At 46.0% G+C, this 26,729-nt stretch overlaps 1 protein-coding gene across 5 annotated transcripts in view; it reads left to right on the forward strand.

The window, feature by feature from the left end:
* Positions 1–26,729, forward strand: part of LOC144695253 (uncharacterized) — a 612,706-nt gene that overhangs the window by 41,424 nt on the left and 544,553 nt on the right. For 4 of the 5 annotated variants that reach the window (XM_078566158.1, XM_078566156.1, XM_078566160.1 and 1 more), the window contains exon 1: positions 2,089–3,693. In XM_078566158.1, the coding sequence (XP_078422284.1) occupies positions 2,354–3,268 (915 nt within the window). In that variant the 5' untranslated portion in view covers positions 2,089–2,353 and the 3' untranslated portion in view covers positions 3,269–3,693. Of the gene's footprint in view, positions 1–2,088; positions 3,694–26,729 lie in introns of those variants that run through there. The other variant, XM_078566157.1, reaches the window with a different exon arrangement.

Genomic DNA, 26,729 nt, shown 5'->3' on the forward strand with positions numbered 1-26,729 from the left:
AGGGGCAGAGCAAGGAGTCAGGCAAGGTGAGGTGGCACAGGTGACAGGCCAACAGATAGACCTGATATGGAAAGAGATCACTCCCCAAGTCACTACCCCAGTTACAGAGTCAATCTCCGACACACAATCACTCCCACAGTCAGAGTCAGTTTTTGAGTCACAGAATCAGTCATTTCTCCCTTCTGTTCCTCTCGTCTGCCATGTCTCTCCTGTGTCCCTCTCTCCTTTGCATTCTCTCTTCCGTGTCCCACTCTCCTCTGCATGTGCTGATCCCACCACTGCATGTCATCGCTACCTTGGAGGCTGCAGGCCCTCCTCTTCTGATCTGCTGTCAAACACATCCGAGGCTACACATCCCACACTGATGTTGTCAGTGTGAAAGTCTCTGAGGATGAAGAATGTTATTCCCACACTAGAAATCTCTGTCAAACATTTACCGGGGGAACTGAGACAGCAGCTGTAATAAGTGAGGTTTTATTCAGATGGGACAATGACAAGTTTAAATCCCCACCTGATCTGCTGCTCAAAGTCGCCTCCGTTTCACCGGTCAGTTTCCCAAACTTCAGGAAACTCAGGTTACTCCAGAAATATTAGGATTGGCTGTGAGAGACGTCAATCAGAGAGCCCCACCCACCTCTGCCCATTCTCTCCCCTTCCTGTTCCACAGCTGCTTCACTTCCTGTAGGGACTCAAAACCAACTCAGGACATGGTGAGTGAACGAACACAATTTATAATAATTACATCACATAATATCCACACTAATCTTCAGGCAGCCTGACTATCCTGTGGGGAATCAGCTGTGGAAATGCCCCTTATGCTGTGTGAGAACATCCGGCTGAGAGAGCTGTTTACTCGGTGCTTTGTGCTCAACTGTTTGCCTGGAGCTGTGTGTTGGATATTGAGTGTGTTTATTGGAAGCATTTCCCTTCTGATTTACAGGCTGACTTTTGTTGATGGCTCATTACTGAATATGAGAAGGTGAGGTGTAATTATCTGGGAGGTGCAGAGTGTCTGAGGATTCTTACTGATTTCCTATTGTTGAGTTCAGTGTGTGTGTGTTGGGAGCTGGTTATTATCCTGTGGATTGTGAATGGTCAGTTCTGTCTGTGTGTTGGAAGCTGTTTTTTCTCAAGACTGTAATTTATACAGTTCCTCTGAAGGGATGTTGCCCAGTCGGAGCAGCAGGACTGAGGGAGAGCTGCTTCCTTGGAAGTTTCCTTAAAGATTTTACCTGAAGGCCTCGGCCTTTTTCAAAAGCCTGGGCTTGGATTTGATAGTTTTGCCCAGTGCTGTGGCTGATAGCTGAATTTGGGATGTGCAGTCTGAGCGAGTGCAGTGTATCTAATTTCCCAGGATAAACCAGAACCTTTCAATCAGCTACACTGAAGCAATATTTTCCTTAGCTTCTAGCACTTCCTGCCCAATGTGTTTTCTTCAAATAATTTTGGTAAGCGAGGGCAGAAATTTCAAAATTTCCATTGAATTAACATTTCTCCTGAGTGTTTTTTTATATTAAACACATACTCTAAGGGTAAAACTGGTCTTCACCAGCACAACGAGCTCATAGTGAATTGATAGCCCGTTTTACATTCCGCCCGACTGTCTTTTCCATTGTCCTCATGGTGCCTGGGAAGGTGGGGGCTGGGGGGAGGAAAGAAAGTAGCCACGTTGTCTGCTCCTGGTCACTATCCAGAGTCCCTGCTGGAAACAGAGTGTGTGTGACAGTCAAGTGAGGAAAAAGAGTGGACTTATATCTGATCCCCCACACGGGAATAGCAGACTGGCACTCACTGTGGCACAGTCTCTAACTGAGGAGTCAGTCCCTTCAGCAAAGGGGGAGAGGGAATTGGAGAAAATCATGTTTCCTTTTCCTGTTTTACAGAAGGATTGCACCATACTACACCAGAGAATACAGAGAGGATAGCTACATCCTGACCAGCACCAAAGGAACAACTGCACAACTATTGGAAGACATCCAGACCCTTCACAGCATTGCTCAACACAGAGAATGTTGAGCAGTGAAACCATCATCTGGAAATCAATCGGGTCAGGGGAGCTTTGACATATCATCAGATCTGAAACTGGTCAGTGGTGTGCAGCCTTCCATCAGAACCAACCTTTCCGAAGGTTTGACTGTGGGTGATCGGTCAGGGTGAGGCTGGGAAGAAGTGTGAGTGGGCTCCAAGTGTGGTGAGAGCTTCAATCATTCATTGAGTCTCATGAACCACTGACTCATTCCTACAGGTGAGAAGCTGTTCAAGTGTCAGTTGTGTAAGGAGTGCTGCACAAGCTCATAAGATCTCGTAAAACACAAGGTAAATCTTGTACCATCAGTAACACAAGGACAGCCAGATGGAAAAGAAACCTTTCAAGTGTGAGATATGCGACAAATCATTCTCACGCTCATCTTACTTTCGTCTACACAAACGCAGTCACACTGGAGAGAAACCATTCACTTGTGAGGTGTGTGACAAATCATTCTCGCATTTTTCAAACCTCCGCTCACACCAACGTATTCACACGGGCGAGAAGCCATTCACATGTGAGGTTTGTGACAAATCATTCTCGCAGTCATCAATCCTTCGCGCACACCAACGCATTCATACAGGGGAGAAGTTGTACTCCTGTGAGGTGTGTGGCAAAGCCTTTACACAGTCATCAAACCTCTTGGTCCATAGGACAATCCACACAGGGGAGAAACCCTTCAAGTGTGAGGTTTGTGATAAAGCTTTCGCGACATCTACAAGGCTCCTGACACACCAGAGGATTCACACCGGGGAGAAACCCTTCAGGTGTGAGGTTTGTGAGATGTCTTTCATTCAATCTTCTGATCTCCTGACGCACCAGAGGATTCACACCGGCGAGAAACCCTTTAAGTGTGAGGTGTGCAACCGAGCGTTCACACAGTCATCAACACTCGTGCAACACCGACGCATTCACACAGGAGAGAAACCATTCAAGTGTGAGGTGTGTGACAAATCATTCTCACGCTCATCTCACTTTCGTGTACACCAACGTATTCACACTGGGGAGAAAACATTCGCCTGCAAAGTATGCAACAAATCATTCTCAAGGTCATCAACCCTCCATGAACACCAACGCCTCCATACAGGGGAGAAACCTTTCACGTGTGAGGTGTGTGATAAGGACTTTGCACAATTATCAGGCCTGTTCAATCATCGGCACATTCACACAGGGGAGAAGCCATTCAAACATGAGGTGTGTGACCGAGCGTTCATAGAGTCAGCATCTCTCATGAAACATTGACACATCCGCACTGAGGAAAAGATGTTTCAGTCTGAAGTGTGTCAAAGGCTTCTCAAGATCATTATCCTTCCTGGTACACAAGATGATTCACACAGGAGAATCCATTCAATTGTGAGGTGCATGAACAAGCCTTTATACTGTCAGTGACACTTGTGCAATGCCGATTCATTCACATTGGGGAGCAACCATTCAAGTATGAGGTGTGTAATTTGCACAATCATCAGCCGTTGTGAATCAATGGCACATTCACACTGGAGAGTAACAGTCGATGTGCGAGGTATATGACAAAACCTTCACAAACTCATCAAAGCTCCTGGTCCATCAGATGGAGAAACCCTTCAAGTGTTAGATTTACAGTAAAGTTCTCCTGAAGCCTTTGAACCACCTAGAACAGCAGCAGATTTGCACAGAATAGGAACATTCAGGTGTGAGGTGTGTGACAAGGCTTTCACATAGTCAGTGTATCTCCTGGTCCATCAACACACTCACACAGGGGAGAAACCTTATCGGTGTGAGTTCTGTAATAAAGCCTTCACACAGTTATTGGGCCTCCTGGAACATCAGTGAACCCACACGGGAGACAAACCCTTCCAATGTGACGTGTGCCAGGATTGTTTCACCTACTCTTCCTCTCGCGATACACCAACATCTCCACATGGGCTTGGAGCCGGGTCACCTGCTTCTGTTACACTGAGAGTTGTCTGTGTTGTTTACCCTCCAGTGTTCACACAGGGGAGCTGTCATTCTAAAGCACTGTCTGTCTCAGCAGTGTCTGTCTCGAACCTCTCCCACCATCAGTCCAATTGTTTTCAGAAGGCCAATTTAACCTTTGACCAGATCAGTAAACATCACCAAAAGGAGACATTAATATGTATAGAAGCTCCTGTATAAACTCAGCATCCTTTCAGTTCAGCATCAGGTACAAGTCACGCATTACAATAACCCAAAATAATTGTGAATTGAACATCTGTCATTGTCCTCAAGTGTGAATACCTTGCAGCTCCCTCTCAATAAAACAATCTGAATTTTCTTCTGATCATTAACAATTAAACTCCCAGGTTTACTGCCAGACAGACTCCAGCACAGGTCACATGCCCCCTTTCAGTTACCCAAAATTTAAAGATACACTCCCAAACAAGGATGAGAATTTTAATATTCTGGTATTATTTGACCAGGAGCCAATGTAGATCAGCGAGCACAGGGTTGATTGGTGAATGAGTCTTGGTGTCAGGACATAGGTGCAGAGTTTTGGAGGGTTCAAGTTTACAGTGTAAGATGTGAGAGCAGCCAAGAGAACACTGGAATAGCTGAGCCTGGAGCCTACAAAGGTATGGATGAGGGTTTCAACAGTAGATGAGTTGAGGCAGGGCATCATTGGTCTCTCTGCAATGACTGCAACCTGCCACTGTGTGAGGTGTCCTGCCATGGCTTTAGTTATCAGACAACTATCTACATTTACCAGAAATAAGATTAAAACTTGTCCCTGATCTGAACAAAAAGAAAAAAATCTCCTCACCAATCACCTCACCCTCCCTTACTACTGGACTCTCCGATTGAAGAGTGTTTTTGGTAAATTAATAAATTACAGGGCAGGAGAGAGACCGGCAAACTGAACTTCTTTCCTCTCACAATTGTCCGTAAGCAGAAGGTGTTTTGAATTATTTTTAAAGTATGTGGTGGTGCTTTTTCCCAAACCCTCAATTTGTGTGACCAAATTTACTAATAACTCGCAGAAAACTCACATTATGATTAGCTCAGAAGGTTAGTTTATTTGGCATTTCAAAACTTGGGGGAGGAGTGTTTGTAAGTTCCCACCCCACTACACACACACACACACACAGTAAGGGGGTGGGGATAGAAAAAAAGAGTTTTACAATTATGGAAACTAGCAGTACAAGAACCACCGAAATGAATATCAGTTCACATGATTTGTAGAGTCCAGAATCAGAGTCCAATGAGGAATTCTTTCATGTAGGAGCTCGAGTTCAGATGGCTGTAGACCAAAGTTGTAGAGTTTGCTTTACAGGTGGTGCTGATACTGCAAGACTAAGTTGACACACACAGACTGGGTCAGTTCTGCAGGCAATGGTAGGAAGTATTCCAGCAGAGACAGGCATTGAGGATAAGACTATTGTTCAGCCTGGAGTTCTGCTCTTGGCATTCACTGGTTGGATGTTCAACAGTAGGTTCCCTGTGAGGCCAAAGATGTAAAGTTAAAACTGTCCAAAAGGGCAGAGGAATGGTTAATGTGACATTGCCTATTAGTGTTTAATTGCAGCTTAACATCAGTTTCTGTACTACTGGTCAGAATTCCATTAAGAGAGAGCATCTCTTCCAGTATAATGACTTTCGATCTCTCTCTTTTGTGATAGTTCAGGTTGGGGATCCAGTTCATCTGCACTTCCTCTGCTTTTGCTGATTCCAAGGGGTCCATACAATGAGGTGTGAGAAAGGAATTCTTTTGCTCTTTTAACTCCTGGTGGTTTCCAGAGGAAAGGGCCAATCCTGCAGTCATGTGACTTGTAGCAGCCATCTTTTTTTCATTCTGCAGAAAGTCCATTTTTTTAAACATGGCAAAAGAATAAAGTTTTGGATTTCTTTTCCTATCATATGGACGCAACAGTTACTGTTTACAATTTCCAGAGTTTGTTCACTTCCTGTAGGGACTGAAAACCAAATGAGGAGACGGTGGGTGAAGGAACAGAATTTATAATAATTACAGCACATAATATCCACACTAATGTTCAGGCAGTCTGACTATCCTGTGGGGAATCAGGTCTGGAAATGCCCCTTATGCTGTGTGAGAAGATCCAGCTGAGAGAGCTGTTTACTCGGTGCTTTGTGCTGAACTGTTTGACTGGAGCTGTGTGTTGGATATTGAGTGTGTTTAATGGAAGCATTTCCCTTCTGATTTACAGGCTGACTTTTGTTGCTGGGTCATAACTGGATATGAGACGGTGAGGTGTAATTATCTGGGAGGTGCAGAGTGTCGGAGGATTCTTACTGATTTCCTATTGTTGAGTTCTGTGTGTGTGTGTTAGGAGCTGGTTATTCTCCTGTGGACTGTGAATGGCCAGTTCTGTCTGTGTGTTGGAAGCTGGATGTTTCCTGTCTTTTTAAATCCCTCAAGGGAATCTGCTCCAGCTGCCTGATGGGCACAGGAAAGATGGAGCACAGGACATGGGGTGACACACTGTGACTGCAGGAGTGACCTGGGGAATGACTCAATGCTTATGGAGTGACTGTGACTTGGAGATTGACTCTGTGACTGGAAGAGACTGTGATTTGGAGATTGTGTGACTGGGGGAATGTCTGCTATACGGAGATTGACTCTGTGACTGTGGGCAAAATTTTCCGATCCTGCCTATGGTGGGTTTCATGGTGGGTGGGAGTGGAGAATCTACTGGTAGCCAAAAAAAAAACGGAATCCTGCCGGTGTGTAAACAGCTCTCCTGATGGCAGGTTAATGGCGGGTCAGGTAACCCGCTGACCAGTGGCGTGAACCACACTTCCTTTCACTACCATCTCACGAATGCTCATTAAATCTGCTGCTTGCCGGAATCACGTGTCACCTTCCAATCCAGAGGGAAATGAATCACGGTCTGAATCACATTTGAAAATATTGGTATGAAGTGGTCGGACCTCACTTAGCCCACGACTTCAAGCTGAGTGCAACACGACTAGCCGACCTGTCCGGTCTCGTGATGCCAGTGGAATGCCACGCTGTTGACAGTGTCGGGTTGGACTGTTCCCGGTGGATACCTCTGTAGTCACAAGGACATCACTGTTCAGTGGTACTCAGACAGGGCTCAACATTCAGTCAGAGACCAGCATTTTGACCGGAATGAAAGGGATAATGGACACATGGGGGGCAAATGGGCAGGAAGACATTGAAGGGGGTTGGGGAGGGGGCACGTTGGAAGGCAGAGGGGCAGGAAGGCATTGAAAGGGGGTGGAGGAGGAGAGGAATAATGGCAGGCAGAGGGGAAACAGAGGTGGGAAACTGGAGCCCAACATGGGAAGCAGACGCTGACAAACACAGGGGTGGATGGGAGACGACAAGTATGAATGGGAGAGGATGTGCACAGACTCTGGAATAGGAAAGGGGGGGGGGTGGTGTGTGTGTTAATGAGGCACATGAGGGATGGGTCGCACTGAGACTCATCAAGGGGGAGGGTGTGGGAAGGGAGACAGTGTAGTGTTCAGTCTCATTGAAAATCAACATATTGGCCCAGAGAGTAGAGACACTACTTGGGATCTGTGGTAAATATGGTTTTACCTATTGTGTAACATACCTTTAAGAAGAATTTTATAAACGAAGATCACATAATCATTAGTAACCAATAGAAGAGTAGCGTGGGCTACCTCTGTAGTTGTTATTCATGTCGAGATCGGGTTTAAGGTGAAAGCACACAAGTTGCTACTGAGTTCCCTAATAAATAAACATAATGTTTTCCACCAAAGAAGTGTTTGCTGAGCAACTCTATCTATAGCACCAACTCAACAACCACTTACAACAAGCTTGCAATGAGGATCCACAAGATCCAACAAATTGGCGATGAGGATGGGATAAGTTAATGGAAGAAATGAAGAGAAACGAAATCGCGCTGCACCTCACACAGTAATTATAAGTAGAATTTCCGTTCAAATCGACAAAATAGCTCCCTCACAGAATGTCGCAATTTGGAAGAATTGATCCTTTCAACCCAGTCACAGATGATTGGTCTCATTATATTGAACGCCTTGCATTCTTTTTCCAAGCGAATGAGATTCTAGGGGAAAAGAAGAGGTGAGCGATCCTCTTAACTACATGTTACAGTGCCCCAGAATTGAAAAATTTTGATGAATTGGTGGGCCTCGTACCAGCCAAAGCCCTCAGTAATGATGCAACAGTTATGTAACAGTGAAAGTAAATGGTAAACCTGTTAGAATTGAAGTAGACACAGGAGCTTCCAATTAGGGAACATACCTTCCGATATCCGAATTATGGCAAACATAAATTAAAATTAGAAGAAACTGATGCCTAACTTAAAACATACATGGGTGAGGAGATTCAAGTCAAAGGCAGAAGCAGAGCAATTGCCCATTATGGAAGCCAATTGGTAAAGCTACCGGTATTGGTATGGGGAGGCAGTGGACCAGGCCTCCTCAGGCAAAACTGGCTAAGGGAAATCAGGCTTGAGTGGCCACTGAGATTCCAAAAGGAAGCTGGAAGCATTCCTGTTTTGGGAAAGGAGTGTAAGGATTCAACAACCTGAAGAAATGCAGGCTGTCTTCAGTCAAAAGATGGTAGAACAGCAGAAGGAACTGGAAGAGACCATGCTTATGGACAGAGTTTGAGTAAAGGTGAGCAACCTTCGAAAGGTAAAAGAAAACCTGCTGAAAGACCTTCACACACTACAAGATTTCCTCAAGTCAAAGTTTGTACCACTGGGAAAAGTAGAATTCAGCACTTCTCTGAATAAACTGAAGGATGAGTTGGCAGAGAAGACACAACAATGCTTAATCTTCCAGGAGGCAGCAAACAAATACAAAAAAGAGCTGGAAGAGCTGAAGAATCAGCTAATTGAAACCAAAGAGGCTTCAGAGGCAAAAGTCACAGAATCTTCTAAGAAGCAGACAGATGATGAAATGTTTTCAGGCCCAACCATTGAGTCCATTTAAGCTGAGCTTACATCTGAGATTAGTCTGGCCAAAATTGAAGTCGATAAGAAGGCTGAGATTAAAGTCAGTGCTAGAAAGAAGAAGGCACATAGAAAGAAGACACGGAAACACAAATAAGGCTTTAACCCTGGCAGCATACGAGCAAACTTTTGTACATGGACCTGGAAATCAAATAGCAAATGCTGATGCACTTAGTTGTTTGCCTTTATAAGAAAATGATGAGGATGTCCCAGTCCCACAAGAACTTGTTTTACTGTTAAATATCATAGATTCCTTGCTAGTATGTGCTCAACAGATCAGAGACTGGACAAGTAGAGACCCAGTCCTATCTCAAGTACGAGAACAAGTGCTTCATGGTTGGTCACAAGAGCCTGTACCTGATGAAATGAAACCGTACTTCAACAGAAGATATGAAATAACCAGCCAGGATGGTATTTTATTGTGTGGAGCATGAGCGATAATAGCTCCAAAGTGAAGAGAGCCACTGTTAATTGAACTACACAGTGTCCATTCAAGAATATCCCAAATGAAGACCATTGCATTTAGCTTTCCATGATGACCTGGGATGGATGGTGAAATAGAGAGTTTAGTGAAGAATTGTGTGCAATGTCAGCAACTGCAAAAGTTGCCTGCAACAGCTCTGTTACACCCTTGGAAGTTGCCAGGAAGACCATGGATATGATTACACATTGACTCTGTGGGACCTTTCATGGGAACAATGTTTCTGCTACCATTGAGAAGCTACGTCAAAGTTTTGCTATTCACGGACTACCAGAAGTAATCGTTTCCGATAACAGCACAGCATTTATGAGTGCTGAGTTTCAATGGTTTATCAGCCTCAACAGTATCACTCATAAAAACTGCACCGTACCACCCTTCTTCAAATGGACCGGCCGAAAGGGCGGTTCAAATGTTCAAGTCAGGCATGAAGAAGTTAACTGGAGATTCCTTAGCAGTCAAGCTAGCATCCTTTCTTTTTCATTATAGGACCATCTCTCACTCAACAGTTGGTGTCACACCTGCGGAGTTATTGATGAAACACCATCTCAGGACGAGACTGAGCTTAATAAGGCCTGAGAGGAGATGTTACACTCTCCGATCCTGCAACGACCACACGAGACCCAGGCTTCCTTTTTAACCAGTTTTATTCCAGCATATGCAAGGGAGCCACAATTATTCCTAAGAATGAAGACCCAGCTCCCTGATTGATTATGTTTCACTACTTTTGTACTTTTTCTTATCATAGTACATTTGAATACATCCAATCAGTAAATGACACCCCGGCTCCATACTATCTCTATCCTATTGAGTACATAAACATGTGATTTTGCTAACCAATTATTCTAAAGGATGTATACATAATTATACTATCCAATCAGGATTAAGGCATGTATGCATGAACCTTGATTCTTGCAACTCAAGACTGTGTTTCATCAAAGCCCCCCGTTTGTCCATTGTTCATCTTCCCAAATCTAAGCTAAAACCATCTGCCCCTTCCCTACCTGAGAGGGGAGTACACTTAATCTAATTTATGTCATACTTTTGTCTCCAGTCTGACTTTCAAGGCTGTGCAATGTTCATCTGGTAATCTTCAACTCTTAATATGTTTAGCAGCCATGTCTGCCTGGAGATTTTAGGGGTTTTATCAGTAAATTCTTACTGTATTCTCTTTTAGCATTTTTTATTTCCCCCTAACAGTCCCCCCTTTTGACCCTTATCAAAGTTCAAGCTGGCCACACCTTAAGTTGAGAACTCCTCTTCTGGTCCTTCAGATGGCCAGTCGTCCAGACCACCAGAGGAATCCTAAACCGCCTGGTTGTATAACCTAACCTTCCCTTCTCCTGTCGTCTCCCTTGGAGTATGCATAGGTTGGGGAACTGATGCGCATCTTTGGTTGTTACTGTCTGTGCCTGGAGAGTCCCTTTCCAGGTTTTATGTTGGTAGTAGCAGAGTCCGATAGCCCATAAGAGCATGATTCCTGTGACTATCGTCATACCCATTCTAACAATCTCGCACCAATTCATCAATCTTCCGGCTGTAGCATAGGATGTAGCTGATTGGGCTATCCTCCTGGCCGATTGGGTGGCTAAATCCACTTGCACACGCCCCCTCACAATTTGCTCTCTAGAAGCTTCTACATACAATTGAGCTATCCTTGTTGCTTCCTGCATGGCTAGGCATGCTATTCTGACAGGAGTTTGATCAGTGAACAATGTGTCATCCCACCAAGTGCTAAACAAGTATCCCATGGTTCTGCCTGGCAAATGGAAGTCTCCTATGGTTAAAGGATCGGTCACCTGTAGGCAAAAACATGAGTTGGTGGCGCAAAGTAAGTCCCCATAAAGGAACTCAGCCTCACTGGTCATGAAGCACCATTGAGTTGAGGACACCTGAATTGCCTTAAACGCTTCCTGAATTGGTAATGTTGGGAATGTGACTTTACTAGTATTTGTAAATACCTCCAGCGTTTGACATGAGCACACAAGGTAATTTCTTGATTCTGTGCAACAATCTTTAGTGCTCATCAATACTGCGTCTTTCATGCAGGAGATGTACCCATGTACCCTAAACGGTTTACCAACCACCCTTTATCTATTCTTAGGGACTCAAACCTATGGCTGCCTTGGAAAGCCCTGTTTGGATGATGTTCTTGGGGAATGGTCATGATGAATTTTATGACTCCATCCTCTCCTCCACCTTGAGGTTGTGTAATCACCAATTCCTGCCGATCCTTGCGTAAATTTATGAGGTTCAATTGGTATACTGACTCAAACATGTGTTGGGGGATTGTTCTGAACCTGATATCTTCAATGTCGGATTTTACCCCATCAATCAAGTCTCGTGTTAGCATATCACATGCCCTCCCTGTAGCTTGTGATTCAGTTCTATCTATAATCCCGTCTGTGGTCTGCCTAAGGACCTGTAGCAGACCTTCTCCTTGTATCTCCACAGCTGTCAGGGCATGCTCTGTTCTGCGCGCATTGTAGTGCAGCCTTCTGGTACTCTCATTGGCCACCCAGGAGGCATAATCATTTAAGTCGTGAATCTGACCTGAATTAAGTATGGAATTGGAACTCCCAAATAGCCCTCCTATATCTCCTAGTGTACTTCTTTTTAACCTAGCCTGTGCCTTTGCTCTAACTCCCGGGACGATTCGAAATTTATAGTCATTGACTATCCTCTTCAGTTGGCTTCTAGCCCATTTTATGGAATTCTGGTGGCTGTGACAGGTCACATGCAATACTGACAGGAGTCCCGAGATATATGTCACTTCCAGGGAGACCATAGTTACATCATGTAGTAATGGTTTTGACTTTCATATCCTGACTATCCCTTACTACATCTGGACAGTGAATGGGTCTTTGATATCCACATGTAGTCAATGTAAAACATCATGTATCATAACAATCATGCCTATCTACTACATATTTACATGTTCCTTGACAATACTGTCCCTCAAGACCAGATTCCCAAACAAAGGGAGGTAGGCCTGTCCATCTGGCGGTCACATTAATCTCTAGATACACCAAAATGTCTGTTGGCGAAAAGCTGGTAAGGGGTGCATGCATTTCACATCCCCCATACCACCAACCCAGTCCAGTCATATTGTTATAAATCCCAGTTATTGTTACTCCGCCACTCGTGTCTGTGCTTATGCTTAGCGAGATATTATTGGTTGAGTGTACCAACCCGCTGGGGCGTACCCTCAAGAGCGCATTTGTCAATTTATCATTGTCCTTGCCTTCGGGTATGCACCACCACCCCGTGAAGTTCCCTTGTTGACATTCAAGGGGTGTTAGCTGGACTGGCTGCCCTGGTGCTGTTAAGCGTAAATTACTTTAACAACCCTTTGTGCTGCCACACGTGAGTTCCGTTGATGTGTGCGTGTGGTGGCTTGATCCGTGATCCAGGTGTTGGGCTTCTTTATCCATTCCCCAATTCCTCCTCGGGGGAGTAATGCGTATTGTCCTGGGCGGAGGCAGATATCATCGTTGACTTAATGGTCGGTGCCTCCCATGCCAGTACTGACCAGGATCGTAGACCTGTGGAGACATTAACATCAGCTCCCATTGTCCGGGTTACTGCTTGGTGATTCATCATATATTTTTAACTATGTGTAATGCCTCCATTTATTTCCCATTTTCATATCTTAGAAGTGCGCACGTATCACCTGTCATAATTACCTCGTATGGTCCTTGCCATCTGGGTGCTAACCCAGTTTGTTCTGGGTTCATCTTGACCATTAACCTGGTCCCCATCTGAGGGGTCCACTGTTTCTTTTTCTATGTCCCTAATCATTTGTTTGTCCCTAACTTCCTTTCTCAACTCGTGTAATTGCTTACTTAATTCCCTTACATAGTTCCGTATTTTTCCTTTCAGTGGCCCTACATCTCCTTCTCCTATTTGGTGTAGCCCTAAGGTGCATCAAAATGCACCTATGGTGCAATATGGTGGCCCAGCTGTGCCCTATTTCTTGAATTGCTTTGGCTATAGATGTTTTTAGAGTTCGATTCGCTCTTTCCACCATTCCTGAGCTCTGCGGGTGGTAGGGAATGTGGAACTTCTGTTTTATCCCCATGAGTTTACATGTTTCCTTAATGACCCTTCCTGTAAAATGAGTACCCTGGTCTGAATCCATCTGGATAGGCACTCCCCATCTAGGTATTACATCCTCCGCCAATATCCTAGCCACGGTTGTTGCTGAGCAGTCCCTTGTAGGGAATGCCTCCACCCACTGGATGAATTTGTCAATTATTACTAAACAGTTTTCCCCTTTGACATCGGCAATGGTCCCATTAGGTCAACTTGTATCTGTTCCCAGGGCCCCTTGGGACGAGGTAGGTGTTGTCGTCTAATTTTTACGGCCTTGCTGGAATTATGTTGTGCACACACTATACACTGCTGACAGTATTTTGCCACATCCCTTTCTACTCCCACCACCAACCTTGGCTTATTAAGTTTATCATATTGTTCCGCCCGGTGTTATGGCTTCCGTGGTAGATCTCTAATAGTGTCTGTCTAATACGCTGAAGAGCAATAACCCTTCCTTCCTTTCGCCAAATCCCATCCTGAACCTTCTCTGCCGCCCAATTCCTCCCATTCCTTCCATTCTTCTCCTGCCGCATTGTGAATGTCACTGATATTTATTTCTGGGATTCCCCTTTCCGGGCTGGTAATGGCGGCTATCGTCTCGTCCACCGTCTCGTCAGTCATGCTCCGTGCGGTGTTATCAGCCTGGCTACTCCCTCGTTGTTCTGGGGTGTCTATCTACTGGTGGGCCTTTATTTTTATCACTGCTATTTCCTGAGGCCCCTGTACCACGTCTATTAATTCTCTAGCCTTTCGTGTTGTATTGTCTGCCCACTGGAGGTGACGAATCCCGTCCTGCTCCATGGTCCGGCATAGTCGTGGTCAACTCCAAACACATACCGGCTGTCTGTGTATATGTTCACCCTCTTTCCCTTTGCCATTTTTAGGGCTTCTATTAAGGCCCTGAGTTCTGCTACTTGCGCTGATTTGTCTCCTGATAAACGCCCTTGCGCTCTCACCCCTCCTCCCTCCTCCACTACAGCCCATCCTGTACATGGATTCCCATTCACTATTCTTCAGGATCCATCTACATAGAGAGTCATGTCCGCCTCTCTCAAAGGCTCTCTTACCCTATCTACCTGCTCATTGCCACCTTGTATATCACATACATGTTCCTTTCCTTCGATATTCATAAATCCTGCGGGGTTATTTCCATCGTCCCTTACTATGGTTATCCTACCATTCCTGGGGAGTAACAAACTTTCCCACTGGGCCCTCTGAGCATCCAATACAGTTTTAAGCCTTCCTGTGTTTAATATTTGAACCAGAGTGTGTCCTGTATGCAATACTATCTCTCCCAGCATCGTTATGGGTTCACTGACTTTTACTACCCAGGCGACACAATCGAGTGCCTGAACACACCTGGCCAATCCTGCAGCCAATGGAGACCGTTTGTTAGAATAGTATGCCACGGGACGTTTGTGATCCCCGTGTTGTTGCGTCACTGCTGCCGTATAATAGCCTGAGTTGTTATTATAGTAAATTTGAAAAGGGCGAGTCAGGTCTGGGAGCCCCAAAGCTGGTGCTGTAGCGAGCTGCTGTTTAATCTCAGCAAGTGCTCTCTCACACTCCGGGGTCCAGTCAAGGTCTTGTATGCATTCCTTAGATGGTTGCCCTCCCTTGATTAAGTCTTGTATTGGTCTTACTTTTTGTAGCTCGCAGGCACATTAATATAGTCAGTAATACATCTATTTAGCCTTTTCCCAGCTTTCCCTTTACCTGTATCCATCTTGTGGTAAATTGTTGTTATGTATTATTTCTCCTTATCCTTCAATTGCCTCAACTACAGATTCTGAATAGCTTTACCTCTAAGGTTTCTTTTTCCTGACCATGATCATCCTAAGATTCTTTTGAGGTCAGTTTCTCTATTGTTTTGATCATTTAAAATGTTTCCTTACTCATTAGGCCATATTAACTATTCCATGTCAACGGGGATCTCTGTCTGTAGATCTTTGCTTATCTACCCCTGTGTGGTTCCAATATCTCAGTTGATGGCCAGATTATCAAATTTAGTTCCCTTAAAACAGTTTGTATTTCCCTAACTCTTTCTCCTACCCTTAATCCTTTCCTCATACCATTTTACACATGCAACAGCTACCATCTTATCTTGTTCAGGTTGTCTGGAGAGACTTTAGAGTCCAATAAAGTATTCCCATAACAGTTTTAAAACAGAAATCAGGCATTGACAAGTTTTGCTTCCTTATCTTCTTCTCAAACAACATTTTTTTTGTCTCAAAAGTAACTCGCTAAATTGTGTCTGACCCTTTTTTTAGAATTATTCCAGATTCATTAACTCGGCCAAAAATTGGATTTCTGCCAAACTTTGTCAAGGTCTTGAGCTTAACTTTATATTTTGGGAACAGACTGACAATTACAAAAAGCTTGCAGTGTTTGAATTAGTGTCAATTGTTGTCAAACGTTTTAAAATAAAAATTCCCTTTTGAGAATTTTATCGGGAACCAAATTGCAATTTTTAAAACTTTGTAAGAACTGTAATTTACACTGTCAAAATTAAAATACCTCTTTCTCATGTGTATTTATTTGTATCCAGATTAAAAGTTCCATATGTTTATCAGCACATTATTTATCTTGGATCGCATCCTCGTTATTCAAAAGCAACCTTCTAAATTACACTGCACCGTACATCTCAAGATTGCCCCAAATTCAAATTACAGTGCTGTTGGAATGCAGATTTCCTTTCATATTTAATTAATCTCTTCAAAAGAAACCCCTTTTTATCCATTGGAACCACCTAGACCGTGTGTTTATGTCTTTTGGTTTTCCTAGAATCCTTTTGAATTTCAGGTGATTTTTTTTCCTCAGAATTTTAGAATACTAACTCGTATGAGCTAATGTAATTTTGTATGTATCAATCCCAAACAGCTTAGAAGTTGGTGATAAGGGTTGTTCCCTACTACTCTGCAAGGGGTGGTATAAAGGTTGGTTCATCTCAAACAAAGGTAAACCCTGTTTTATCTTTACAATACTTTCAAATTGCGATTTTTTCCAGAAATCTCAACTCAAACCTTATACTCAAAACTTCGGAATGTTTGAGTACTTTTCCTTTAATCTAATATGGAGCTTTCTACATTAAAGTGCTGAACTACACACACAAATGACAGTTTAGGGAAGAAAACACATTGAAGATCACATACAAATGTTTCCTTGCACACAAACAAAGACATATATAAAGGTATGTATTTATATTCTTTTAATATTGAACTTAACTCTAAGCGAAACTTCAAGTAGCAGTGGGGGGAATAAAGGGATCTTGGAGGCTCCACCTATAGGGACAATCAAACTGACTAAAGCTCACATTTCCTCTGCTCCTGCCTATCACTGTTCACTAACTCCACCCCAAGGGGTACCCCCTTTCTCTCTCCTCAGCACAAATAGCTCTTGAAACTTAGATCAATTCATTTCTTTTAAGTTACAAAAATTCAGTAGGGGACCTTTTAGGTCCCCATTATTCTTCCACCTATTCCCAATATCAGTTGGTGGCTTCTGGGAGAAATCGATCTGTTGCGGTGACCGGCGCAACTCGATCGAGATATTTCTGTATTAGTTTAGTTTGTTGCAGATACAGACTCAAAATGAGTTCTGTAGCTTTGTCAGTTTTATCGTTAATCTGAGCTCTCCACCATTCCTTAGAATGTGACGGCAGACTGCTTGGCTGCCTTGTTGTTTCATTTTGCTGATCAGCTTTCTATGCTTCCTGGTGAGGTGAAGGCACATGGTACCTTCACCTCCCCATTCTGCAATGAACTCGAGTTCGGTATTCTCGGCCATATCCACACACACACTAAATGGTCACACACACCAAAACAGGGACCCACAGTTCCCCTGAGATCTGAATCTCCCAAGGTTCAATCGCCCAAACTGTCCACCTGAGTCTCCCTGGCCGAAAAATTCGGATTCGCCCTATTAGACCTCCATTCTAGTCTTACGTGAACAACCGGAGAGTATCTTTCAAATGAAAATACTTACCAGGTGATTGTTCCACCTTCACAGAGGTCCAGGCGAATCCTGCCAACTACGCCACTGAAGAGGAGATGTTACACTCTCCGATCCCGCAACGACCGCACGAGACTCAGACTTCCTTTTAACCCGTTTTATTCAAGCATATGCAAGGGAGCCGCAATCATTCCTAAGAATGAAGACCCAGCTCCCTGATTGATTACATTTCACTACTTTTGTACTTTTTCTTTTCATAACACATTTCAGTGCATCCAATCGGCAAACGACACACTGGTTCCATACTATCTCTATCCTATTGAGTACATAAACATGTGATTTTGCTAACCAATTATTCTAAAGGATGTATACATAATTACACTATCCAATCAGGATTAAGGCATGTATTTATGAACTTGATTCTTGCAACTCAAGATTGTTTGTGTTTCATCAAAGCCCCCTCTTTGTCCATTGTTCATCTTCCCATATCTAAGCTAAAACCATCTGTCCCTTCCCTGTCTGAGAGAGGAGTACACTTAATCTAATTTATTTCATACTTTTGTCTCCAGTCTGACTCTCAAGGCTGTGCAATGTTCATCTGGTAATCTTCAATGCTTAATATGTTTAGCAGCCATGTCTGCCTGGAGATTTTAGGCGTTTTTTCAGTAAATTCTTACTGTATTCTCTTTTAGCATTTTTAATTTCCCTCTAACAGGCCAAATTTAGGTGGGGGTGGAAGATGGAAAGGAGTCTGGGAAGTTGGAAAACTAGATACGGCTGGCATAGTCGTGATCAGAAGTTACCGTGGGAGAAATGGTATACGTGAAGAATTTTAGAGAAGGATCAAAGTGGTAACCAGGTGAAATAAGCGCAGTGACTGAACCTCTATCTTACCATGTGGAGGTGCAATGCCAAGTCATACGGAGACATGTGGATCATCTAAGGAAGAGAGAAACAAATCACCAAGAAATGATTCCACCAGTGTTCACAACTGGGTCAACATTTCCTGTTGAGAGAATTCAACCCAGTACAGACGTGTCTGATGTATCTGATGTACCTGCAAGAGTTGAGGATAGAGATCTGCAGGTGCCTGCTGAAACACCTGATGTTCAGACAACTCCAGAAAAAGAGATTCCTGACAAAGCATCTGAAGTTTGTGCTGAGACACTCTACATGCCTAAGGGAAACCCCAGAAAGACTGAACGTGTCAATTACTTACCAGTGTAGGTAAGTTGCTATCTTAAGAAAATTGTACTTGTAAATCTAAAATGTATTTCCAAGTAAAGGGGGAGAGATGTGGTAATTATGGTTTTACCTAATGTGTAATATACCTTTAAGGAGAATGTTATAAAGGAAGATTATATGATGTTTAGTAACCAATAGAAGTGTAGCATGGGCTACCTCTATAGTTAGTGGTCAGTAATGTAGAGCTAGGGTTTGAAGTGAAAGCACACGAGTTGCTGCTGAGCACCTTTGTAAATATAATGTTTTCCACCCAAGAAGTGTTTGCTGATCAACTTTTATCTACAGCACCAACTTGACAACACTTGCAACAAGCTTGTGATGAGGATCTACAAGATCCAACAGGCTCACAGCCAGGAATGGGAGAGTACAGACTGTCCTTGGGCTCACAGTCAGGAATGAGAGAGTACAAACTGCCCTTGGGCTCACAGTCAGGAATGAGAGAGTACAGACTCTCCTTGGGCTCACAGTCAGAAATGAGAGAGTACAGACTGTCCTTGGGCTCACAGTCAGGAATGAGAGAGTACAGACAGTCCTTGGGCTCACAGTCAGGAATGAGAGAGTACAGACTGTCCTTGGGCTATCTGGACCTCAGTCAAGAGTGATAGAGAAGAGACAGTTCTGGGCTGCAGCAGCCATGCTTGGCACATACATTGTACTCCTGCTCCGGGGAGGGGAAAGGCCTGTGTGCTCATGTGGGATAATGCACAGCTTGCTGTGCAGGGTGTTTTCACAGTTTGTGTCCATTGGCTTGTCTAGCTCAGTACTGTCTGCTGATGGGTTGGGAATGGTTATGAGGCATCTGCAGCCTGTATTTGAGGTAAACATAATAAAGGGGGCAGGGAGGGTATGTGAAGGTTTCTTAGGAGGGGGGTATCTCTTCTGTTGGTGATCGTGCACACAGCCTCTAGGTGGTGAGGGTAGAGGTCCACATGGGGCATGGGCATGTCAACAGTGATAGGCTCTTGGGGGTAGGTGGTTGACCACAACCACAATAAGATCCAGTATTACTGGGGGAGGCTGGAGAATAACAGGAAGGAACTCTACCTTCACCTTGTGAGGGACAGGCCATATGATGGCCTCAGAATGCTTTAGAGGAAAGGTACAATGCAGCTCGCAGCTCCAGACAGCCCCTAATCGAGCAGACCATTGGCATTCTGAAGATGCGCTTCCAATGTTTGGACTGCTCAGATGGGGTGCTGCAGTACCCTCCAGATGGGGTGTCCTGCATCACCGTTGTGTGTTGTGCCCTTCACAACCTGGTGCTGCAAAGGGGAGAACCTCTTCCAGAGGGAGAAATGGAAGAGGATGAGAGCTCCTCGGAGGATGAAGTGCAGGCGGGCCAGGGACCTGAAAAGGGCGATGGGGGTCAGCTTCCATGGGATGATGCAATTGAGGAAGCATGACGTGGAAGACTCGCCTGTGCCACTTTAATTGCTACAAGATTTCAGGATAAAGTGAAGGCAACAGGAAATGACCATATTCCTCCTGCCCCTTAATGCCATTCCATTGCACTGAATGTGATGTTCAACCAGTCACAACAAGTTTAACAATCAGACTTGCACCTTCCAGACTCATGATTCACCAGAACATGATCTCCAGGAAGGTTAGCGGTGTGCCCTGTATGCACTGCCTCTGGGAAGTGAAGGCCGAAACAACAGCGAGAACAGTGCAGCAACTTACTTCATTCAGTCGTCACCACATTAATGAGAAACTGCAGCAGCCAGTGAGATGAGGACATGGTTCAGGATATCATCTGCCCGTCCAGGTCTTGTTCTTTGACACTACCAACTGAGAATAGAGACAGACTCGAGGAGTGGGCAGACAAGAGGATGGAGATAGATTCATAGAGTGGGCAGACAAGAGGATGGAGATAGATTTGAGGAGTGGGCAGACAAGAGGATGGAGATAGACCCGTGGAGCGGGCAGACAAGAGGATGGAGATAGACTTGTGGAGTGGGCAGACAAGAGGCAGATACAGATGTGTGAGGTATCACATTTTTGGCAAAGGGGATGGGGTGAGATAATAAGAGACAGAATGGCACCACTCTAAGCAGTGTGCAGGCACAGGGATATGGAGGTAGATGCACATTGATCTTTGAAGGTAGCAGGACATATTGAGAGTGTAATTAGCAAAGCATATGGGATTTCGGGCTTCATATTTAGAGGTATTGAAAGCATGTAGGCTATGGTCAATATATATACCACAGTGATAAGGCTACAAATAGAATGCTGTGTCCATTTCTGGTCACCACACTTTAGGGAGGATGTGAGGGTCATTGAGAGGGTGCAGAGGAGATTTACCAGAATGGTTCCATGGATGAGGGGTTTGAGTTACAAGATTTGTTTTGCAAAGCTGTTCTCCTTGTATCAAAGGGGATTGAGGGGAGATTTGATACAAGATTATGACAGGTTTAGATCAGGTATACAAAGATAAATTGATCCCATTAGCTGGAACACTAGCCACACAGGCTCTGCTGGGGCCCATTCCGAGTGTTCTTTTTTTTTTTATTGTAAAAATATACTTTATTCATAAAAATCTTCAATCACATTCAAAACCATTTCAAAAACAACATTACAAGGGTACAATCCAGGTTAAACTTTTACAAAATGTATCACCAGGTGCATCAGTACAAACAATATTACAGTCATTTACAGCCTTTCATTTTGATCTGTACAGCCCGAGGGGCTCTAAACAGTTCCCAGTCTCTCGGTGCGCTGTGGTAGAAAGGTCTTAGACAGCGACCCTTCCCCATTGCGCCTTTGCGGCAGCTGCCCCAAGCTTTAGTGCGTCCCTCAGCACGTAGTCCTGGACTTTGGATTGTGCCAGTCCGCAACAATCGGTCGGGGACAAATCTTTGTGCTGGAAGACCAACAAGTTTCGGGCAGACCAAAGCGCGTCTTTCACCGAGTTGATGATCCTCCAGCTGCAGTCGATGTTTGTCTCGGTGTGTGTCCCTGGGAACAGCCCGTAGAGCACAGAGTCCTGTGTCACAGAACTGCTCGGGATGAACCTCGACAGCAACCACTGCATCTCTCTCCAGACTTTCTTTGCAAAGGCACAATCCACAAGGAGGTGAACAACGGTCTCTTCCCCACCACAGCCACCTCGAGGGCATCGTGCAGAGGGGGTGAGACTCCTGGCGTGTAGGAAGGATCTGACGGGGAGGGCCTTTCTCACCACCAGCCAAGCTACGTCTTGGTGCTTGTTGGAAAGTTCTGGCGATGAGGCATTCTGCCAAATGACTTTGACAGTCTGCTCGGGGAACCATCCCACAGGGTCCACCCTCTCCTTATCCCTCAGGGCCTCTAGGACGTTACGTGCTGACCACTGCCTGATGGACTTGTGGTCAAAGGTGTTTTTCTGCATAAATTTTTCCACCAGGGACAGGTGGTACGGCACGGTCCAACTACTTGGAGCGTTCCGCGGCAGCGTGGCCAGACCCATCCTTCGCAACACCGGGGACAGGTAGAACCTCAGCACGTAGTGACACTTGGTGTTTGCGTACTGAGGGTCTACGCACCGCTTGATGCAGCCGCACACAAAGGTGGCCATCAGTATGAGGGCGATGTTGGGCACGTTTTTTCCCCCTTTATCTAGAGGCTTGTACATCGCGTCCCTGCAGACACGATCCATTTTCGACCTCCAGATAAAGCGGAAGATGGCTCGAGTGATCGCCATCGCGCAGGAGTGTGGAATGGGCCAGACCTGCGCCACGTACAGCAACAGCGAGAGTACCTCACACCTGATGACCAGGTTCTTACCCGCAATGGAGAGGGAGCGTCGCTCCCACATGCCCAGTTTCCTTTTCACCATAGCCACTCGCTCCTTCCAGTTTCTAACGCATGCCCCGGTCCCTCCGAACCATATCCCCAGCACCTTCAGGCCGTCAGCCCTGACAGTGAAGGGGACAAAGGATCGGTCAGCCCACTTCCCAAAGAACATGGCCTCGCTCTTCCCACGATTTACCTTGGCTCCCGAGGCCAGTTCGAACTGGTCGCAGACGTGCATCAGTCTGCGCACCGACAGCGGATCCGAGCAGAAGACGGCGACGTCGTCCATGTACAGGGAGGCTTTTACCTGAGTGCCTCCACTGCCTGGGATCGTCACTCCTCTTATGCCCGGATCCTTCCTGATGGACTCGGCAAAGGGTTCTATGCAGCACACAAAAAGGACAGGCGAGAGAGGGCAGCCCTGCCTGACTCCAGATTTAATCGGAAAGCTATCTGTTTCCCACCCATTGATTGAGACTGCGCTACTGATGTTAGTGTAGAGCAGTTGGATCCAATTTCGAATTCCCTCCCCAAACCCCATTTTGGAGAGCACATCCCCCATGTAGGTGTGCGATATTCTGTCAAAGGCCTTCTCCTGATCCAAGCTGATGAGGCAGGTATCCACACCCCTGTCCTGTACATAGGCAATCGTATCCCTGAGCAGCGCCAGGCTGTCAGAGATCTTCCTGCCTGGCACAGAGCAGGTCTGGTCAGGGTGAATCACCAATTCCAGAGCGGATTTGACCCGGTTGGCGATGACCTTGGACAGAATCTTATAGTCCACATTCAACAGTGAAATGGGTCGCCAATTTCTAATTTCCTCCCTTTCCCCCTTGTGCTTGTAGATGAGGGTGATGATGCCTTTCCTCATGGATTCTGACATGCTGCCGGCCAGGAGCATACTCTCGTACACTTCTAGCAGGTCTGGGCCGATCAAGTCCCACAGAGCCGAATACAACTCCGCCGGCAGGCCGTCGCTTCCGGGGGTTTTACTCTTCTCGAAGGACTCGAGGGCCTTAGTCAGTTCGTCAGGAGTTAGCGGTTTGTCTAGGCTCTCCCGCGTACTGTGGTCTAGGACCTCCGTGATAGAGGACAGGAAGGACTGGGAGGCCGTGCTGTCCGTGGGCTTCACGTCATACAGTCCGGCATAAAAGGATTTGCTGATCCTCAGAATGTCGGACCGTGATGACTTTACTGAGCCGTCTTCTTCCTTCAGGCTGCTGATCACAGAGCGCTCTCTGTGTACCTTTTGGAAGAAGAAACGTGAGCACGTCTCATCCTGCTCCACGGAGCGGACTCTGGAACGGAAGATGATCTTGGAGGCCTCCGAGGCAAAGTGCGAGGCTTGCTGGCCCTTCACCTCTTGGAGCTCCTCCTTGACATCGACCCCCATCGACCGCAGCCGGAGCAGATTCTGCATCTTTTCCTGGAGTCGGGACATTTCCCTCTGTTCCTTTCTAGCTTTCTGGGTGCCTTTGAGGATGAAAAACCTCTTGATGCTTCCCTTGATCACTTCCCACCAGTGTGTCAGGGACTCAAAGAGGGGTTTCACGGTTCTCCAACCTTTGTAATCCCTCTTGAGCTCCTCAATGTTCTCTGGGGTCAGCAGTTGCACATTTAGCTTCCATGCCCCCCTGCCCACCCTCAGGTCTTCCTCCAAGTGGCAGTCCGCCAGTAGGAGGCAGTGGTCAGAGAAGAACACCGGCTTGACCTCGGTGGATCTGACTGTGAATGCACGGGACACAAACAGGAAGTCTATCCTGGAACGAATGGACCCGTCTGGCCGCGACCAGGTGTATCTACGCTGCGCTCCGTCTGCAGGGTTGCTGAAGACGTCGTGCAGCTTGGCATCCTTAACTGTTTCCATCAGGGATCTGGACGTAGCGTCCAATCTGCTTCCGGCCCTGCCGGATCGTCCAGCCGCATCGATGATGCAGTTGAAGTCCCCGCCCAGAATGACCGGCCTGGAGGTCGCCAGCAGCAGTGGGAGCTGCTGAAAAACCTCCAGCCGCTCAGCCCCTTGTGCCGGGCCGTACACATTAATTAACCGGAGTGGAGCGTTCTTGTACATTACGTCTGCTACCAGGAGTCGCCCGCCCACCACCTCCTTGACCTCGGAGACGGTGAAGTTGCCTCCCCGCAGCAGAATACCCAGGCCGGAGGAACGAGAGTCGTTTCCGCCCGACCAGATCGATGGCCCGTGGGACCACCATCGTGACCATTGCCTGTAGGAGCTGAGGTGCGGTATCGCACACTCCTGCAGAAACAACAGGTCAGCTTTGACCTTGGCAAGGTAGTCCAAGGTCGCAACACATCGCGTAGTAGATTTAATGCTACGCACATTTATGGATACAATCTTTAAACCCATATTAAAGCATTTATTCTCCTACCAAACCCACTGTCTCTGAGAGTCCCAGACCTTTAGTCTGCTCCTTCATACCCGTAGTGAGCTCAAATTCCTTCACTTTGGATGGGCTGAGGTAGATCTCCTTGGCCGTGTTCTGCTCCAGTGGCATCTGGAGGTTCACGTAGTGAGCGGATTTTGAGATGACCTTTGCTGGAGAAGCTTCTCCAAAACTCACCCCCTCTGGGGGGTTGCTGTTCCCGGCTTCCTGGAGCTGGGGTGCGATGATTGCCTCACTGCTCCCAGATTCCAGGGGCTGTGGTGCACTGGCCTCCTCAGGTTGCAGGCAAAGTTGGGGTGCGTTGGTCTCCTTGTTGTCTCCAATTTTCTGGAGCTCGGGTGTCTCGTCCTCCAACGCCCTGGAGCTTTGCCGCCTCTTCTGTCGGTGCCGCTCTGGCACTTCCTCATCCGAAGAGCTGCTGCCCTTGTCATCCGTGTCGGATGGGAGACGCCTCTTGCCGCTTCTCTGGGAAACGCCTTTGCTTCTTCTTCGCTCCCTCTTACTTTTCTTGTTCTTCACCGTCCGCCACTCCCCCTGCTGCTTTTCCACTGCTGCCTCCTTCCGAGTGTTCACTAAACCAGCAGTGCAGGTCGTGCTTGGCTGGATGTGAAAATGATGGAAATGAGGAGGCAACAGAAAGGGAAACACCTTTTACCAATGATATCACCAGAAAGCAGAGACACTCCCCATGTGTGATTATAAAAGCAGCAAACACTCCGAGATTAGATACTGAACATTTCTACACCAACATTCTGATCCTGACTCTGAGGAACTCCTCTGAGGATGATGAAAGGACTTCTCTGGATGCTTGTAGTTCTGGTGCTGACTCAGTCCAGTCCTACTGGAACGAAGGCAGATATTGCGGCCAGAAGTATAATGACTCCGGGTAATTGTGAAATTATAAAATAGATTGAAGAAATTAATGTAAACCAGTTCCACAGGTAAATCGAGGGGATGGTGGGTATTGGGAGCTGATCCAAACAGACCAACAATGAAAACACAAATTACTGGGCAGGACTGAGTTGTTGGATCTCAGCCGGAGCATTGACCCAGATGGGAGACTCTGTAATTGGCCTCAGTGCCCAGGTATCACAGAGGGGAGTATTCACAGTTGATGCTCCCGATCACTGCTACCTGCTGTAGAGTGAGAGAGTGTGGACTGTGTGAGGACAGGCTCGGGAGCTCCTTCAGTCCCTTCTCCCCACACTCACTGTCCAGTCTCCCAGGTGAAGAGTGGGGAATTGGGATACTGGAGGTGTCAGGACGGAGTGAGTCTGTACAGGTCGGTGGGTGGTGGATGAGGGGGGAGATATGATGTTTTATTAAATACAAAAGAGTTAATGTGTGCGCTGCAGAGTCAGTCCCAGTAACACTGACAGACTCAGCCTCCGGTTTACTCGCCCGTCCCTCATATACAGAATCGTCAATTAATTAATTTTTCATTTTGACTTTAAGTGGGCAAAAGCATTTGCGAGAGCTGGGGAGGAAAGTGTGTTTCAGACTGTGCCCCAGATCACCGAATCCGTGGAGGCTGCACGTTTTTTACCCAATGTTGTAAAAGTGAAAGATCCGGTGACGAATCGCCAAAAGCCCGAGCTCTCCACGTTCTCACTGAATGAAACCTTCGTTCCTGGGAAACAGGCTCTTTTTGATTGCTTCACTCCCCTAAGCTGACTGTATTCCTGCTGTCTGAATAATGGGTTGTAATCAGAAATAAAACTGACTGCATTGATCACTGCTTCATATCCCTGTCTTGTTTCTCTTTAGAATCAGTGTGTCTGTAAACAAGGGTGGAATGAGGCTGGGAGCAGATGTGGGAATTCTGGGAATTG

Source organism: Cetorhinus maximus, chromosome 21, assembly GCF_964194155.1.
Source record: "Cetorhinus maximus chromosome 21, sCetMax3.hap1.1, whole genome shotgun sequence".
In the NCBI taxonomy this organism is placed as follows: domain Eukaryota; kingdom Metazoa; phylum Chordata; class Chondrichthyes; order Lamniformes; family Cetorhinidae; genus Cetorhinus; species Cetorhinus maximus.